The sequence below is a fragment of the Hermetia illucens genome, chromosome 3, assembly GCF_905115235.1.
Source record: "Hermetia illucens chromosome 3, iHerIll2.2.curated.20191125, whole genome shotgun sequence".
NCBI classification, from domain to species: Eukaryota; Metazoa; Arthropoda; class Insecta; order Diptera; family Stratiomyidae; genus Hermetia; species Hermetia illucens.
Window position 1 is genome coordinate 39,800,998 of NC_051851.1, and position 20,149 is coordinate 39,821,146.

At 38.7% G+C, this 20,149-nt stretch overlaps 1 protein-coding gene across 1 annotated transcript in view; it reads left to right on the forward strand.

Annotated features, from left to right (window-relative positions):
• LOC119650854 (probable serine/threonine-protein kinase fhkD) overlaps positions 1–20,149 on the forward strand; it is a 116,580-nt gene that overhangs the window by 42,792 nt on the left and 53,639 nt on the right. Inside the window, exons 4-6 of the mRNA XM_038054004.1 lie at positions 3,670–3,852; positions 17,834–18,075; positions 18,470–18,739. Coding sequence (XP_037909932.1) covers positions 3,670–3,852; positions 17,834–18,075; positions 18,470–18,739 — 695 coding nt within the window. The remainder of the gene's footprint in view (positions 1–3,669; positions 3,853–17,833; positions 18,076–18,469; positions 18,740–20,149) is intronic.

Genomic DNA, 20,149 nt, shown 5'->3' on the forward strand with positions numbered 1-20,149 from the left:
ACAGCCGTGTAAATTCAGCGACTCACCCCTCTCGGCTCGATGAGGTAATTCCTTGGCTTGTTCTACGCAAACTTTTTTCTGTTGCGGTCCACGTGGATTTTGGGACTTCAAAGGCTTTAGTGTAAGTTCATTTTATAGTATTCGTTGCACATTTCGAGCGGATATATTCAGTTGGCGAGCGATTTTCCGTCCACTTCGACGCGAATTCCGCTCGATTCGCATTTTTGCTTTCCGAACCATTTCTGGTAAAGATGATTTGTTGACGTTGAGGTGTTGTAGAGCTCTACAAATAATCACTTGTGATTTCCCCCCTTAGTCCATCCGACCACCTCTCAAACTAAAAACTCGATACACGTACCGATTAATCTCGGGCACCATCAATGGAATCCTTACTGTGAAAAGCGTTGGTAAACAGAACGCGCACTACCTAGACAAGATGTTCGGCGAACGTGGACCAGACGTATCATCAGCTCGCGGTATCGCTTTGCCTGAACCCCCTTCAGGCCAACCAGCTAGCCGAATCGTTTTTCAATCGATTACCGGCCGCCTGTACAATCAGAACTGACAGGTCAGCCGGACCGAACTCATGTTTCGGTCATTGGTAACCTGTTGATTTTTCGGAAGTAATTGACAGGCCTGCTGGAGGGTATACGGCTTGCTATAGACTTGTTAGTTACAGTGAATCTCAGCTTCTTATTAGTATGCAGTCCGGACATTTTCAGTTTTCTGAAAATTGAGCCGAAGATGGTATCATGAGTTTACTATGAGGTAACGGTTTACATGTGCCCATGCATAGTTTAGGTAGGCCATTTAATGTGGCCTGATTTGTTTCTCAGAATTTTGCTGTTCATACTAAAAATCATTTGTTTTAATTCAAGATTTGTTCCTTTCAAATGTTTGCCTTTGGCCTTGATGACTTAATGCGCTCTTTTTTTAGCGTTTTCCATCGTTTTGGCCAATGTTTCGGCCGATATGCCGGCTATTTTGCGTCGAATATTGTTTTTGAGTTGAGCTAGAGTCCTTGGATTGTTGATGTATACCTTGGATTTGAGATAGTCACACAGAAAAAGGTCTGGTGGCGTCAAATCGGGTGATCTCGGTGGCCATGGAAAATACCATTTTTGGATATCTACCTTCCGGGGAACAATGGGTTCAAAAAATCGATTGTAGCGCGTGAAGTGTGGCAAGTTGCTCCGTCCTGCTGAAACCAGAAGCCTTCCATGTCATTTTCATCGAGATTGGCATCACAAAATCACGGCCCGATAACGCTCGCCATTGATGGTAACAGATGCTCCTTCGTCATTTTCGAAAAAGAACGGTCCTATGACCTTTTCCGCACAGCACAGTCACAGTCACACGAAGAGAGGCTGTTCTTCAAATAATTGAGGGTTTTTGGTAGCGTAGAAGTGACAGTTTTGCTTATTTACGCCTCCATTTAACTGAAAATGGGCCTCATCTGACATGATGATTTTTCACCAAAAGTCTGGTTCATTGCGAACAATTTCGACGGCCCATTTGACATATCAAGGCGCTTCGGATAATTAGCTGGGTTTAATTTTTGTGCCAATTGAATGTTGTACGGAAACATTTTTAAATCGGTACGAATTATGCGCCTGAGTGTGGTTCTTGCAATGCCTAACTCCTGGGAACGGCGATAACTCGATGTTCTCGGAGTCTCCTCAATACTGGCTTGTACGGCTTCAATATTTTCGTCGGAACGTCTTTTACGTTGTCTAGATGCGTGACTGGTATTGGCGAGATTACCGTGGTTAATAAATTTTGCGTACAAACGCTGCAAAGTACTTTTAGGTGGAGCACTTTCAATTTTTTTTTTTACGAAATGCACGTTGAGCTAACACAATTCAGAGCTTATTTTGAATGTAAAGCTGAATTATTTCAGCACGTTCTTTTGGAGTCTATTGTTCCATGCTATAAATTGTCTTGGACTGACGCTTAAAACGCGGTATGCCATTAGTCAATCTGACATTTCTCCGAAAAGTTACAGGGTTGCCAGATGGGCCCATATAAAATGGTCTACCCTATAGTAGACTGCCGGAATACGGTTTCGTATTTGTTTTCAGTATTTATTTTTACATATATATGGCTAGTTAGTCTAGCTTTTTGAAAGCACGAGGAATATATGTCCTTTTATAGGCGTCGTTCAAAATATAATAATATTTTTATGTCCCACTTTGTGTTTTCGAGGTAGAATCAAAACCGATAAATGGTGCAAACTCTTTGAGAAGGCCTGACAATTGGTAAAACGAAGAAGATAGTAGGAGTAATCCCGTCCATTAAGGTGTTGTTGGAAATCATCATTTTCTTAGCGGGATATTTTTGGCAAAGTAAAATGTAGGTTCGCAATCGTTTAAGTATAATAGCTTACGCTTACTTGTTTTAAAGCAAGACTAGGATTTAGTGAAGGCCTCCAAAATATCTTTAATTCGTGCTTCGGAAACAATCATGGATTTGTTTTTTCACTCAAATTTGTTTTCCAAACATGGAAAATATGTTTATTCGCAGGTTTTCAATATATCATGTTTTGAGTAGTTCAAATTTGTTATTTTCACTTGACCTTAAACTTTCTAGACAAGTTATCACACAAAATCTTTAATCGCCCAGATTTGATATAAAATATATTTTTTGTATTTCTATGACTAATCTTAATTTCTAAACGCGTTGAAATTCGATGATATTTGCATATTGATGCCATCTTTCAATTTAAAATTTGCTCCACTTTCTCAACACATTAAATAAGTTCTACTTTCATGGACCACATGATTTCATACTATTTAGACAACTGCCTTCTCTCAGAAACAATTGGAGACAATTTGAGAACTAGCAAAATGCAAATTTTAGGCTTTCAATTATCATTTAGGCAAACTTAATTTCACTTAAAAAAAAATTAACAATGAATTCTTCCATTATGACTAAAATATCCATGAGAAGCCTTAGAACACAGCCAACGGCTAAATTGTACATGTTGCAACCTCGAGCAACAAATTTATTCTCCAAATACGCGCCATGTTCGTATCTGGATGAATATTTATAAAATACTTGTCTTTCTCTGGTTATAAAGATGGTTGGATCTGCTCGTGTTTATATGAAAATATAGCATTCGACCGACCATGCACTTTGTTACGTAGTTGCCTGTGCATTTCGTCTTGAGTGAGTGCATTTGCAAGGTTACTTTGCTATTGAATCTTGAGAAGACGGAGTATCTGTATAATTACAATTAGCATTTCATTTTGCGAAAAAGTCCATAAAAGATAGTTTATTTGTACGTTCTACTTCGCAGAGTTTTGCACGATAACGAACAGGGGGGACGCTTGGGGGTTGTCCATTGAAACATATTTATGTTGTTTTGAAGTTGATGTGTCAGACTTTTAATATCGATTTATGTTTATTATTTTGTTTATTGCGAGTGAGGTGTCCAAGAATGGATGAAATCGTTGTTTGTCATTTAATTTATAAATTTCTTGATGACATTTGTTATTCATGGTAATTTGTAGTTTTATTTCGAACATGTGATATTCCAATTGACGAATTGCTCAATTGAATGCAATATAACTAACTCATACAAATAAATATTTCACAATTTATATTAAACAAATTTCCACGTTAAACAATGTGTATTTGATGCATTTTTTGCTTTTTTTTTATTTACAGGCTCTAATACCGAGATGACTCGCTATAGTAGCGAGGATATTTCCGGCAATGAGTCGAATGAAGCAACTAAAATGACGGAAACCGAAAGACAAGCTGATTTCAATCGGCACAAGGAAGAAATGAAAAGGAAACGTCGAAAAAAGAAAAGGACAAGTTCTTCATTGCATTCTTCAACTTTTCAAGGTAATTATAAACGAGTTAAAGCAGTAAATTTATAGTGAAGTTCATTGGTATAAAAAAGTAGAAGAACTACGGATATATGCATCCGCCCTGAAGATTTTTCATGTGAAAAATTGACAAGTTTTTACATATCGATATATGTGTGGACATAAAAATTTAGATATCTACCGGAATTAATAAAATATAAACCATTAATTTCAAATTTGAAATAGTAAATTGCCGCACTTCGTGTCTACGTTAATCAGGGCAGCGAACTCATCGTTTTTATATCAAATCATCAACAACGGCGTAACAACCGGTATCCGGTATAGGCCTGCCTTAATAAGGAACTCCTGACATTCAGGTTTTGCCCCGAGGTTCACCAATTCGATATCCCTAAAAGCTGTCTGGTGTCCTGACCTACGCCATCGCTCCATCTCAGGCAGGGTCTGCCTGGTCTTCTTTTCCTACCATCGATATTGCCTTTATAGACTTTTCGGGCTGGATCATCCTCATCCACACGGATAAAGTTACCTGCCCACCGTAACCTATTGAGCCGGATTTTGTCCACAACCGGACGGTTATGGTATCGCTCGTAGATTTCGTCGTTATGTAGACTACGGAATCGTCCATCCTCATGTAGGGGGCCAAAAATTCTTCTCTCGAACGCTGCCAAGAGTTCGCAGATCATTGTCTTGTACAGTAAGAGCTTTGATCCTATGGTGAAGCTCTGAGCGGAACAGTTTTTGTAAGTTGAAATAGGCTCTGTTGGGTGCCAACTACTGTGCGCGGACTTCATCGTCATAGTTGTTATCAGTTGTGATTTTCGACCCTAGATAGGAAAAATTATCAACGGTTTCAGAGTTTTTAATCTTGAAGTTTGACCAGTGCGGTTTGATGTTGTTGGTTAGTTGGTTTTCGGTGCTGACGTTGCCACCATATATATTGTCTCGCCTTCATTGATGTGCAGGCCAAGTTCTCGCGCCTATCACCGCCTACTCGATCTGGATGAAGGCAGTTTGTACGTCTCGGGTCGTTCTTCCATGATGTCGATATCGTCAGCATAGTCCAGTAGTTGGGTGGGCTTGAAAGAGGATTGTACCCCTTGCATTTATCTCAGAATCACGGATCACTTTCTCCAGGGACAGGTTAAAGAGGACGCATGATAGGGCATCCCTTTGTCGTAGACCGTTGTTGATGTCGAATGGTCTTGAATGTGATCCTGCTGCTTTTATTTGGTCTCGCACATTGGTCAGAGTCAGCCTAGTCAGTCTTATTAATTTCGTCGGGATACCGAATTCTCTCATGGTCGTGTACAGCTTTACCCTGGCTATGCTATCATAGGCGGTTTTAAAGTCGATGCAACTGATGTCAATATTCTAACAGTTTTCCCATCGCTTGCCGTAGAGAGATGATTTGCCTGAAGTGAAACCTCTTTGGTATGGACCAATGATGTTCTGGGCGTATGGGGCTATTCGGCTTAGCAAGCAACGTGATACCTCTATAATTGCTGCACTGTGCGATATCTCCCTTTTTATGTATGAGACAGATAATGCCTCTTTACCAATCGTCAGGCATTGATTCGCTGTCCCATACCTTGAGCACAAGTTGATGAACCACTTGGTGTAACTGGTCGCCTCCATATTTAACCAATTCGGCTGTAATTCCATTGGCTCCTGGCGACTTATAATTATTATGCCGATGAATTGCACGGACTGTTTCTCCTATACCTGGTGGTCTCAGTATTCGCCCGCCGTCTTCCGTTGGCGGGACCTCCAATTCGCCGATGTTCTGGTTGTTGAGTAGCTCATCAAAGTACTCAACCCATCGTTCCAATATGCCCATTCTATCGGAAATCAGATTTCCCTCTTTGTCTCGGCAGGATCGAGGTGTATAAGGCTTCACTCTGTTGACTGTTGGTAAAACTTCCGCGCCTGGTGCGGTTGTTCTCTGTACTTTTCTAGTTCACAGACTTGTTGGTTCTCGCAGGCTTCCTTTTTCTGACTAAAGTCGCTTCTCTGCTCGACGGAATTCGTCATAAGTCTCCGCGCAACATTACTTGATATGCGGCATTCTTCCGTTCCGTAGCTAGCTTACATTCATCGTGAAACCACCCGTTCTGACTTTTTTTTGCAGTTGGGACCAAGTATGTTTCTGGCCGTATCAATGATAACTTTCTTCCGGTGGTTGTGAAGATTATTTGTTGATGCTTCATATCCAGGACCTCTGTTGTCTGCGATTATTGCGGCATTCATTTCCCTCTTATAGGCGTTGCGGAGGGCCGTATTGTGGATGGCTTCAGTATTCACTTTCACCTGATTGTCAGAGGGGATTGTAGGTGGTGTCATAATTCGAGCTCGGACCACCATGCCAACGAGATAGTTGTCCGAGTCTATATTGTTCTGACATTCATCAAGGCTGAGAAGTGGCGGTTTTCAATCAGCACGTGGTCAATTTGGTTAAAAGTGGTCCCGTCTGGAAAGGCCCACGTATGTTTGTGAACCGCTTTCCGCGCAAACCAGGTACTTCCCAACAACCATTTCGTGTGAATAATCTGCAGCCCGTTATCATTGGTATCCCTATGTAAGCTATGGGAGCCGACGTATCGCCTGAATACGGGCTCCGTCCCTACTTGACTGCTGAAATCTCCAAGTATGGTTTAGATATCATACATGGGACACGCTTCGAGGGTCCACTCAATTGCCTCTTAGAAGTTATCCTTCTCCGATTCTGCAGCCTCCTCTGTAGGGGCGTGAACGTTTATGAAGCTTATATTTCGTCTTTCGCTTATATTTTCAAAGCCGATAACAGCAGGTTTCATTTTTTGGCTGAATAAGAAACCTACTCCGAGCACATGCCATAATACATGGTGTAGTGGCTCTTCTCCAGGAAGCTGGCCTCTGTCCACCGCATCTTTTGCAACGCTGTTACATCAGCCTTATATTGGGACAGGGTATCGGCTAGCTGCTCAGCAGCATTCGGTCTGTAGAGGGAGCGAACGTTCCATGAGAAAATGCGCAAACCGTTAATCCGCTGTCGTTGCCGGGTTCGTGGTTGTAAAATGCATTCTGTCCGAGCCTCCTTTCGTGGCTTCGTAACGTTGGTATTCTGTGTAGGGTTGTCAGCCCTACCCAACCCCCAACTTGGAGGACCAGTTGGTACAATTTGTGCTGTTTTTAGGTGCAGGAGACTCGCCTTCATCCTTCTCCGTCTGCAGTTTTTCATAAAGAAAGAACTCGCAGCGATCACCACGTGGAGGTGGAGATAGGGTTTGGTAGTAGAGCTATTGGTTTGGTTCAGCAGGCGTTTCCCAGGTTTTATGCTCCATCGTGGGTACCCATTCACGTTTCGCCCTGGAACCTATACTACCCTTTGATCGCACCTCGTGTCTACGTTAACCAGGGCAGCGGTCTTATCGTTTTTTATCAAATGATAACAATAAAAGTTTGAAATTCTGTTTGTGCATTATTCTTAAATGCTGTCATTTCCAAATATCTTATCTTCAAGTATCAGTCAACGAAAATTTCCCCAAAAAATAATTTTCTAGATACGCACGAAAGCTTGATAATTCTTATGATATATTGAAAATCTACACATATTCGACGCATTTTCTGATATTTATGAAGTGCATATCACCACTGCAATTGGTAAACAAGATTTATTACATGAAAATCCTTTTTATTTACTTGACACGTTAAAAATGTCACCAATGACATTGAATCGTGTGCACATACACGAAAGACGACTATAAAGAATTTATTTTTGGAGAAACCCCTCATGCAATAATATTCAGTTCAATATAATTATAAAATTTAATCTGTAAAGGTAAATAAAAGAGTCGTTATCACTGTTATAATAGCTAATAATGATTACTTAAGTTCATTATCACGTTTTCCTTTTGTTTTTCTTCAAATTATCAATGTATTAAGAGCATTTAGGTGTGTAGCAATAATAGCATTTGTATCTCTCTCGTTTGAAACGAATTGTAGAGGAAATATCAACCGTGGAAAAAAATGACTCTAAAATTTTGCGGAAGAATTACTATTTGACTTTGAAATATTTTTTGAAGGACATATCTGATAGCTTCAAGGTTTAGCAAATATTGAAATATCGCTTATTTTATGTAAACAAAAGTAAATTAAAGTAAAATAAAGGAGCACAAGAGTAGAATTTCTTAAGGTAAGAAATATTTGGTTTTCTTATCTAGAACAATTTTTTAGATGATTTTATTTTGGCCATAGCGGTGAAATCAATAATTTCATTAAAACTATATGATATTAGCAATAAATAGGTCGACAAATCGGAAGCTAGGAGCTTTAGGAATGTAAGACTGTATTTTTCCGTTTATAACTTTGTTAGTTTTGCTTGAAGTGGAAAAGCGAGTTGAAAGAAAGATCGATTTATAAGAGTTGCGCAAAATTTTGAGGGTGCATATTGTATCGCGATATCTGCTTTAACAAATGATTGATTCTTACTAAAGCGAAGCGAATATTGTAAAATTTAGTAAAGATCACACTATTATTAGCAAAGTTGCATTTTTCATGTAAATTTACTCTGCACTCGAAGAGAGGCTGAAAGGAAAGATCTCCCTCGTCCGGCGATTTAAGTTGAGTGTTGCTATGAGTGGTTGGATGGGGAACCAAATAAAATATTTATTTATCTAAGTTTATGACGACTTTTGTTACAAGTGCACGGTTTCTTACCCAAAAAGCCTTAGTCTTTATACCTGAAGAGATGAACTTCCGGTTCTCGATGTGTTTCACCGTCAATCTACACGAATTTTTAATAACTTTTGGTGTAACTATCTTCGTAATCAACAACCTTTGCCATCTAGTGTATGAAATTTCCATGCTGGGTCGATGAAAATAAATTGACTTTTTGGCAACATATTAAGAGCAATCTAAGTTTCAAAATGTTTATCATATATGTTGGTCGTTTTGAATTTTTCTATAGTTGTTGAGGGTATGCATTCTCATTTTGGGTATTCTTTTGCATTGCATATTACAATCCACTGAGGTCAATGAATATCTTACTTGTAAGTGCAAGGTTACATGCGGTGGGATAGACTTAGTCATACTTGTTTATATTATTCTTGTTCAGCTTTTGTCCCGTTTAAAAGCGGGGTCGAATCGTTGCCATTTTGTTTTGTTAAAAGTCTGATCTCCAACCAATCGTGAGGCTTCTAAATGAGAAAGCGACAGGGCAGATGATGCTGCGGTAGATTTTAAATTTGAGGTGTTCCTGAATGTCGATCAGGTTACGCTAATGTGTGAAGCAATTTCATAACTCAATTCACCATTGGCTGATAGCATTGATAGCACCCTTCTTATAGGCAAATATCGACCGCCTCTGAACGATCCCACGATTCAATCTTTAGCCAGCCAGTTTACCACCATTGGATAATAGTCCTTTTCGATTGTTCTGGTATATCATCCATTTTTCATTTCCAGTTATCGTTATCCGTTTTCAAAATTTCATTTCGATAGGTCTCAGCAAAGAATCGCAAAAGATTCTTTTGTGTTAATTCCTGTAATATCCACGCATCGGGTTTCTTCTTGAGACGAGTCTTATGTAAGTGGTTCGAAATGGGTTTCTGGTTAATCTTCAGTTCTTGAGCAATGGAAACCTAGCTCAGCTCTGGCCTATCAAAGCGCGTGTCATATTCGACTTCCATATTAACAGAACGGAAACGTTAGAACCAATCTTCTTGCTGATGCATTCGACATTATATTGGCGTCTTTTCGCCTTAAATTTGGAACGCTGAAAATAATAGCTGTCTTCACTAAATACGAAAGTGTCGGAAAACTTTTCTGACGCTTATATAGGCATGTATATAGGGTTGATTGGTTTATATCTACTGATTGATGATTAAAATCAAATTAGATTTTTTTTATAAAAGTTTTTAGATTACTTAAAATTATAATAGTTGAATCAGTTACATAAAATAAAAATACTTATCCAGTTGCAAAATTTTTCTTAATTAATGGAAACTATATTATTAGATCAAGCTACAAACAAAGAAAAGCTATTTACTAAAATATTTAGAAAGGAACACCAATTTTGCTGCTTATTCATTCTCCTGCTTGTTGCGAAGATCGGACCAAAAAGTTAATTATACAGAGTCACAGGAAGTCAAGACTGTGAATAGTTGACCATGCTCATCTAAACGCCCTGAGTGCTTCTGAGCACTCAGGCTGTAGCTTCTCCCCCACCATACACACATGCTCATCTAAGTTGCTTAACTGTAATTCAGATGGCTTTTTCCAGCGCAGAGGTAACTCACCAAACGCAGCCTAACCCTGGATAAAATCATAGCATTTGAATTTTTGTTAACTTTGGATGTTAGCCCAAAAGCCATTGAATAGGCGATTTGCGGGGATAGTACAATGGGCCTAACAATGGCCTGAGTGCTCGGAGCTGCGGCTCTCCCCAGTAAACTAAACTAAAACTAGCCCCAAAAAAAGAAGTCTATGCACTAAAGAAAGGGTAGAAGACTACTCTCCAATTGGTCTGATCTGGTCTGCCATCAAGTCAACGGATTCAGGATTCTCTCAATTCGAACCGAAACGATAGAAAGAATTCTTTAAGTCCAAGTGCTTGTCTGTATATACTTTCTTCATTCTCATTATCATTTTTTAAGCTCAATCGTATTCTTGTCGTGACTGATGTGTTATTCGTGACTAAACTTGTAAGTCTACATTTCTACCCATTCGTGCATTTTTCTATTGCGTAATCAACTATATGAGGTTTTCCACATATGTCTATGCTTTTCAATAAATACGCTTCGCCAGATTCAGTAGTAGCACGGCTAAAAACGATAGGATTAATGTGAACATTTGACCACACAAAACAACTGTCCCATTTGTCACAATAGAAAAACCCTTCTTCTCCTTTACCTTCATCAAGTGATCCTCCTCCCTTACCTTCATCAAGTGATCTTTTTTCCATATCAAATGCGTTTGGCTGATACCCGGTCACTGCAAAGCTGCTGTTTAGCATGTATACCTTTGCCTAACTAACTGTTACTTAAGCTCATCTCCTTACAACAAATTATTGGAAGTACCCGGAAATAGTTCCGAAAGTGCTCATTGATCTCGGAAATGGTATACTACTTGTGGTTTCAAAATTTCCCTTGCTAACTTTTCCATTCTGCTGGGAACGCATTGGATTGAAAGTCGACCTGAGTGTTGCTAATGTAAAACAATAGTAGCTTTAGCAATTAATATAGTTAACATCTATCATTTACAGTTTAACTAACACACAATAGAAAAATCATGATTTATTTTATTAAAAATAATAAAAATCATGATTTATTTTATTAAAAAAAATAAAAAAAATCATGATTTTTATCTGCACTGGCCGCATAGTATGGCCCGATGCGATCTACACATCATAAGATATGACTTACCAACACGTCCAGCAGAAATGACTATTTTTACTTCGCCTAATATTTTTCGTGTTTTTTATCTTTCTCTTTCCTGGTCCAAGCAGGGATCAAAATAGATTCAACACTTTTCCGTATATCCGAAATGTAATAGAGTCTCATTCAAGAAAATTTGCATAAGACTTTAAAAGGTTTCGAGATAAATCTCAGAATCTCAAACATGTTTTATACGTGGCTTTGAGCTTATCTCCTTTTATGACGAAAGCTTCAGGTTACACGTTTTTCGGATGAAAAATCGTACATTAAATTCATGCAGAATTTTTTACTTGAACAAATATTTGTAAAGTTCATTTCCGAATAGGGTAATGCTCAAAAGTGCATAATCACAATGTGCGTGTCATCCCACTTAACAATCCAGTGATCTTCGGAAGCGAAGATACAAGCTATTTTTGGTTTCATACCAAAAAACAGTGTAAATTCATGAATAACGTTAATTAAGATAACAAAATAATTTTTTGGTATATCAGATTTTAAAATTGTGAATCATCCACAAGGTCATCTATCAACAGTGTAGGTGGACGAACGGGAATGAGTCAAACCATTCAAAAATGGCCAAGTGGTTCATGCCTGGACGTTAGCTGTTGTCACCTCCTCGGTAGAACTACAGTGAATCATGATAATGACGCAAGGTATAAACTCAAATGGAAAAGAATGCAATGAATATTTTAAATGATAAAGACATGAAAGGAAAAGTTATTTATAAATTTGGTTCATTGTTATGTTTCCGCAATTTTCTTGCTGTTGTTCCAATTCAGAGTAATCTTCCAAGAGATGTTTATCGGTTGCACGTGTTTTTGTTTAATGTTGGTAAATTATGGTGATGTCAGGGAGAAATAATGGTGATGTGCATATATGAAGAAAATGATGGCTTGACGTAGATAATTAATTCATTCCTATCTGAATCGTTTAGATTATCTGAACCCCTTGAATGTTGTGAATTTAGATAAATTTGCATCTCCTCACTTATACTGTCGGCAGGATTATTATTCACGTTCGAATTTATTAGAACTTGAGGATTAGTTTTGATTAAAAGTTGTGAGGAGTCAACGTGAATCTGTTTATTTTTGAAAATTAAACTAAAAAGAGGATTTCCCTTTCAATTACTGTACTGTAGTCGCCGTTATTGTTCAACACAATTGTGTTCAAAGTTCGCAACTTCAGAAACACAAACCCGGGTGACTGTGAGAACAAATAATTGCCGCAGTTCTCTTCATTCCCTCCCTGGAACGTATTTATCTTTTATTGTAATTTTTGCTTATCTTCCTACATTACGTTTGCAAAGTTGCAATGCTATTGATGTACCCTTGGCAATCTGAATGACTTGTTGTGTAAAGTGGTTGCAAAAAGTCAACAATTAGAAAAATTCTTTCGCATGCATATGTTTCTTTTTATAAGCAGTAAACAGCTTTTGGTAAAGTTTGAGTTTAGAAACCCTAGCTGAAGTAGGAAAGATATGAAGGGAGAAGGAGTTATTATTTTCCCATTAGTAAACAGCATTTGATAGAGGTAGTGGTTGGAGACTTTGGACAGTGAATCTGGAAGTTCCTCCTCTACAGCCTCGACGAATTTGCGGTAGCCTACCCCGCGGAATTCGAAAACTATGATATCTCAAAATGGTCTTTTCTACGTAAGGATGATGAGCTTTCAATTTCCAACCTTGCCTCTTGGAAGGAGAAAGAGGGTGTGTGCCTTGCTAAACACAAAAACTTTTCTTATGGTATGAGAAAAACCCGCTTTGGAACACTGCAACTTTTGAAGAAGAAATGACTGTTGTTAGTTTTCATCGAGGTACCCTACTCTGTATATTACACTGATGCCAAATTTTGTACTTTTATATGGACTTAAGGATGGCTTCCTGGAAAAAATATAAAATATGGTAATATTTTCAGGCTTGGGTCTCGATTTTCCGGCTGGATAGATTCTTTTGCACGGTCAATTAGTATGACGAATGATTTTTAAGCCTTTCTATAGGAATGTTTTTCAGAATCACGGTGGACTCCTTTTGTATAGTCTCAAGATCGGCATACTGCTTTGCTTTCAGTGCCAATTGTAGTTGACCGAAGAGGTAGTCGCAAGGTGTCAAGTCAGGAGAATACCATGAGTTGATTGGAGATGAAAATGTGATTATTGGTAAAAAAATGAGTGACGATACGATAGGCCGGCTCATTATCGGTATTGCGGACCCACGCGGTGAATATGCGACATAAACTCCCTGTTGATTATTCCTTTGAAATCGTAGAAACAAATCAAATGTGCGTTCACTTTTGACCTCTTTTCAGATCTGGCTCACTTGAGTGCTTTCATTCGACACTTTGACTTGGCTCCGGGTCATATTGAAAATATCACATCGCCTCTCTAGTTACAATGCTATCCTTGAAGTTTGGGTCCTTTTTCGACTCTTTAATTAAATTGCTCAATGTTGGATTCGCAGCAATTTTTGGTCGTCAGTGAACACGCACAATTTCAGTGTTATTTGGTATAAACACGAAAATTTTCTAACCGGGCTTTTCGGTGTGCTTGATATACTCACGACCTTTCTTGAATCGTTTAAAACACATGGGCCCCGGAACGGGAGAAACCCTACACTTGTTTCATTAATTCAACCGTCTCATTTTTCGACCAATGCTATAAACACACTGTCACTGTAACTCGGCTTCTATTTGTCCGCTGATCATGAAATTTAGCCAACGTTAGTGAAGAATATACCTTTTCGATTCCCATCAAACGATAGCGATCTCTATAAATAGGGATTATAAAAAGTCTCGTTTGCTTTGCGACAGATCTTGCATTTTGTAAAAAAATGTGTACCTTTCTTTCGTATGTATGGGGAGCTCTCATTTAAACTCAACAGAAAACGGCGCTGCAGTATGTACAAAGATTCACAGACTACATTCTCTTATTCAATTTCGTGAGAATAGTTGTGTGACAGACAAACAGGAAGAGTCTAGAACACACATCGGGAACGTTGGGAAGAACGGTAGCACCGGAAAGTCTAGTTAAAGAAATGCTTTCATGCCAAGAGAACAAGAATGTAGCTTACCATATTGTGGGGGATTCAGTGAAGGTTGAGAGGAAGAGGTGCTGGAAAAGCCGCAGATGCGAATGCAATCGATGAGCGAAGGGGGTGCTAAAACCATGCTGTAGTTTTAGGGGGTAACAATCTCACATGCTGGAGCATATGTACATACTAGCCCGTTTTGAAGATTTTCACCTCTGGAAAAAAAACAGGCAAACATATAAGAGCAAGCCGATCACCAACCTTGGTTTGCTGTGGGATATCATTAGTATCTTTTTCAAACCAGTTCCAAATAAACCAGAACATCCCACAGTGGATTGTCTTGATATGAAATTGCCGAGATAACCACAGAAGAAGTACTGGGAGGCCGTGAGGAAGATTGTGAAGAATAAAGACCTAGATTTAAATTGCATTCCGAATAAAGTCCTGGTAGTGGCCGTTAAGGCAGTTCCAAATTGGTTCGCTCAAAGAGGGGGTTTTCCTGAAAATATAGCAGCAACAGAAGCTAGCCTTTGAGTGATCCTCCGTCTTATAGGCCTATATGCCTATTAAACGGCATCGACAAGGTTTTTGAGGCCATCCGCAATAAGCTTGTGCTGATGACAAAATGTGAGGGTGATCTCTCGGGTAGGCAGTTCGAACTCGGAAAAGCGCAGTCTACTGTGAATACGATCAGTACGATGACCGAAATTGTATGATTATTATCCCGATTTGACTCGAGGTAGTCCTCACAGCTGAGTCGACTTGTATCCGATATCCAGTCACGATTTAAATCCCCCTGCCGCCAGTAAGATTTGAATCGCGACTTTTCGTACGACAGTCTAGCTCTCCCTTATCACTGATTCAGAGAGTTGTAGGGGCTTCCATATATCTGGTTCGTGTCGTCATAGAACTTCTTCTGAAGAGGCTGTTGTACTACGATTAGGACGATATATATATTGAATGTGACCTGTGGAATTCCACAAGGATTGGTCCTCGGTCCTCTCCTGTGGATAAAATGTACGATGGAATGTTGACACTTCAGCAGCAGCCAAAGAAATGACAGTTATTGGCTCCGCAGATGACATTGGCTTGACTATAGTGGAAAAAGATATTAAGGATATTCACATTCTCACAAACAAGGCAATTTAGGAAATCAGGTATTGGTTTAAAGATGCTGCATTGGCGCTCGCGGAGCATAAAACCGAGGCAGTTCTAATCACCAAGCGATGGAAGGGAACATCAATAGCGACTGGCGAGCAAACCACACGAGTGTACATATATTCACAATCAGCGCTCAAATACCTATGAGTCATGATTGACCAAGCTAAACTTCAGCACATCTTGAGAGTTTAGCAACAAAGTCATTGCCAGTTACTATGTACATTGTTTGCGAAAATGCAAAGCAAAGCAATCGACTCTGACAGAGAATTAGCGCAAAATCAAGCAGTGCTGGGGTGGCAGAAGAAATGGCACGGGTTACCTAAAGGACACTGGACTCACAGAATTATCCCAGATATGTCAAAGTGGATTAAACAACGACAGGAGAAGTTAGCTGCGACCTTACCCAATTTGTAGGGGGAAATATAAGGATATCCTATATGATAAAACCTAAACTGGACTAAGGGTTCCTAGCATCTGGTGCAGGAAGGCGGGACTACGCATCAATCCAGCCAAAACCAACATAGTAACCTCCCCTAGGAAGCGTACTAAGCTTGATCACCCGAGAGCCATGAGGTTACATGGTATGAAGGTGAAACGAGAAACAGAAGTCAAATATATGGGATTAACACTAGACCAAAAATTACTCTGGAAGATGCATGTCGGAAAGCTAAAAAGGTTTGCAGGTCCATAGCAGGAAAAAATGAGGTTGCATTCCGAAGATACTACTTTGGGGCGGTAATCTGGGCAGAAAGAACTGAACTCAGAACAACAGCCAGGGAGTTACACAAACTTCAAAAACTGGCTTGCGTGTGTATCAGTGGGGGCAATGAGGACATACCCAACTGGATGCCTAGAGGACCTTCAGGGATAAACTCTTCTTCATTTGCACATACAGATGCAGGCAAACAAAGCGATCTTCAGGATGGCCGGGAACATCAGTGAGACGGGGACCTGTGTAAATCGAAGGAATGTTGATATTCTTTTTTAAGCGGTACCGGATTACTGATACAAAGCGATAATATGACAACGAGATTTAATTTCGATAAGAAGTTTGAAACACGTAATAACAGGGCGAACTGGGAGAGCGTGGTTGTAACATATGACTTAAACCAGCAACTGATTTATTGGTGTACTGACGGACCCTTCGCAGCAGAGGAAGCAGGCACCGGGGTCATTGGTCCAAGGAAAATGTACTTGGAACCAATGCTTAAGCACACAAGCATATCCCAGGCGGAAATATACACCATAGACAGATGTGCCCGCTTCAACCTCAAAAGAAACTATAGGGGGCAGAACATTGCTATTTTTACCGACAGCCAAGCGGCGATCTAGTTACTTAAGTCTAGCCAGGTAAACTCTAAATTGGTATGGGAATGCCTTAAGATATTGAATAAGCTCGGCTCACACAAACGGCCTGCATACTCTGGATTTCAGGCCATGTTGGGTTGGAAGGCAATGAGGCAGCAGACAAACTGATCAAGAAGGGACGGAGAGGGACGCCTCTATCCGGGCCGCAAACCTTCTGTTGAATCGGAAACGGGTTCGTGGCTATGACATTAAAAAATGAAGAGGAACGGCTGAGTGAACCCACGAAAGGACTGTTTAAACTTCAAGAACAATCTTCGGATTATACTGGGAATACACACTGGTCACTACCAATTGAACTAATATAATCTGGGGGAGCTAGTCATTTCTACGGACGATGCTCATATTGTCCGAAATGAGATCTGGAATATGTTTTAACTGTTCTAGACTCGTCGTGCACAGTGGGCAGGTGGAAATTCCCGCCGGAGCATAGTGATCGCCTCACAATATTGTGCACCAGCCTAGTCTCTGAAACATCTTGGAGGGCGGTGGAAAAAATAACAAAAGCGAACTACAATATGCTGAAGAAGGAGGAGCTTCGGAAGAAAGTGATAAATAACAACATCGCAGGAGCTAACGGTAGGTGGTTATCAACCTTTCCACCTTCCAAGGGAAAAAAGACAGACAGACATACGTTGAATTGATTTTTGATAAGCTTTTACCTTTTTTTTTACTAACCACTAAGTCTTAAAAAGAGGAAGAACGCTTTGTACAGAATATGACACCAATAATGAGGCGAAGGATGAAAAACTGTTTTTCATAAAATTCAGTAATTATCAAAAATAGATGGGGTAGGATTTTCAATAAATTTGCAAAAAGCATTGTCATCCTTTCATTCACGTGATGGCTCTGTCTCTGATTATCATAAAAAATAACCAAAAATATTGTGTTGGCGGGCAGTAAAATATATCTACTTTTTTTAAACACACAATGCTTGATATCTTTCATGATAAAAACAAAGAATGACGCAAATTTTTGCTATATTTGTAACCACACTTAATGCATTTTTTCACCAATTCCTTTCTTTTCTTTTACAGAACTGTACAAATTGACAGGAGAAATTCTTGGCGAAGGTGCATATGCATCAGTACAAACCTGTGTAAATATTTACACTGATTTAGAGTATGCTGTGAAAATTATTGACAAGATACCTGGGCATGCACGTGCAAGAGTTTTTCGTGAGGTAGAAACTTTCCATCATTGTCAAGGTCACCCTGGCATTCTTCAGTTGATTGAATTTTTCGAGGACGACGAAAAATTTTATTTAGTATTTGAAAAAGTAAGTTTTAAAGTTTTCATTTTTCTTGAGAAGTGAAAGTTATTAATGATACTCGTTAAGATTCTTTTTTTAATGCTCTTAATATTGCTGATTTGAGAAGTTTTGAGAACATCGCCATTTGTATCGGTCACAATGAATATTCATTTTTAAATAAACGGGCGCCTTCTAATCAAAGTTTTTCTTTCATAATTTTTTATTTATGTCGCTTATATTTAATGGAAAGTTCAAAGTACTGCGTGGTCGAAAATTGGGATTTATTTTCGGTTTAGATTTATCTCAAATATTCCTAAAAAAATAATAACAAACAATTTTTTTCTGCAACTCATGCTGATTAAACAATGAAAGCAAATATAGTTGTTATCATTCTAATCCAATTGTTTAATTTAAATTACAGATAAATGGAGGACCTCTTTTAACTCGCATACAAGAGCATATTTGTTTTTCCGAGCATGAGGCCGCTCAGATTATCAAAGAAATAGCCTCTGGCTTGGATTTTTTACATAAGAAGGGTATCGCTCATAGAGATCTTAAGCCAGAAAATATACTGTGTGTATTTCCGGATAAATTATGTCCAATAAAAATATGTGATTTTGATTTGGGTTCTGGAATTAAGTTCACCACGGATATATCATCGCCGGCAGCAACACCATTACTACTAACACCGGTAAGTCTTTGTTTTTTAGTTAGAACTTCACTTGTGACAAGAGACTAAGGTCCGTTTACGATACGATTGGATAAAAAAACATGTGAGATTTATCTTATATAAACAAGTTCAAAAGAAACATGATTTCCTTTGAAAAATCAGCAAGGATTAGTCTTAAATTTTAACCATCCTTGCATTTATTTACGCATTTAGTTCACTAGGTCTCAAGAGTTGATATCTTTCAACAAGGCATCTTTTATGCAGCTTGATTTCTGAATAGATAGCTCGGATTCCGTCATCCTAAGTCAATTAAGAGGCGAAGAATTGAATCGTAAAACTTTAAATGATATAATTTAAATGCACTAGTATAACGGTTATCAAGATCTATTCACAATGCTACTGCATGTCGAGTTCCGATGAAAATCTAAATCGCAACTCATTTATAAACACAAAAGTAGTAACCATTAAAACGATCAGATACAATGGTGATTCATATGACCTCTTTTCAAAATGTTAATTTCCACAATTATATATTTATCATTAATGCAGTTGGTAGTGCGTTAAAATTTATGATTTGAATTATCAATTCAAGTAATGTTTGTATAGTTCATCTATTGTTGAATAATCACGCGAACCGTATGATAGATTCATATAAAAGTGATAAATTGAAGTTTTGTAATTATTCGATTCAATGTTTTTTTAATAATACATAGATTGAGAATAGTAGGTTGAGTCATACGAGATTTACCTTAATAAGTGCAAATGGGTTAATGTAGGAATCTCTGTGGTATTATAATTCACTAGTGGTTTCATTTGGTAACAATGATATTCTGATATTACTTGAGTAAAAGCGCCATGACCGTGCCAACGAACATATTTTATTCTGGCTGCAAACTCCAATTTAGGATGTCAGATAAAGACAATAAAAAGTGGTTTCGAACTCGCCGATCCGAAACCGTCAGCCAACGTAAATTGCAGTCTGGCGGACTAGGACCACCCTATCCTCAAATAAAATATTAGGTGTCTGGGCTTAGATCAGCCAAGGCTTCAAACCTGTCGGTTTCAATCAGTATAATTTGTCGAATTTTGAATTGATATATATACTTTCTTGGTTCGTACATGGCGGTGGAAAATTTTAGAAAAATTCGTCTGCCTCAGCTTCTGCTGTATTTTTGTGAGCTCAGGTTCTTGTTCAATGTTTGGTTCAGGTTGCGGCTCTTGGGCAGTGGAAAATTACATGCTCTGGATCCTTTGGTATGCCTCCGCATCTAGGACAATTTGGTAAATCATCCAACTCAAAACCGTGCCAATACTGCGTGTAGATAAGCAGCGTATTTATATTAACAATTAGTTCTTGTCAAAAACGTTCTTTGTCTTAGCTGAAAGTTAAGATCTGTTATGTTTTCATGTTCCACTGATCCAATAATTTTA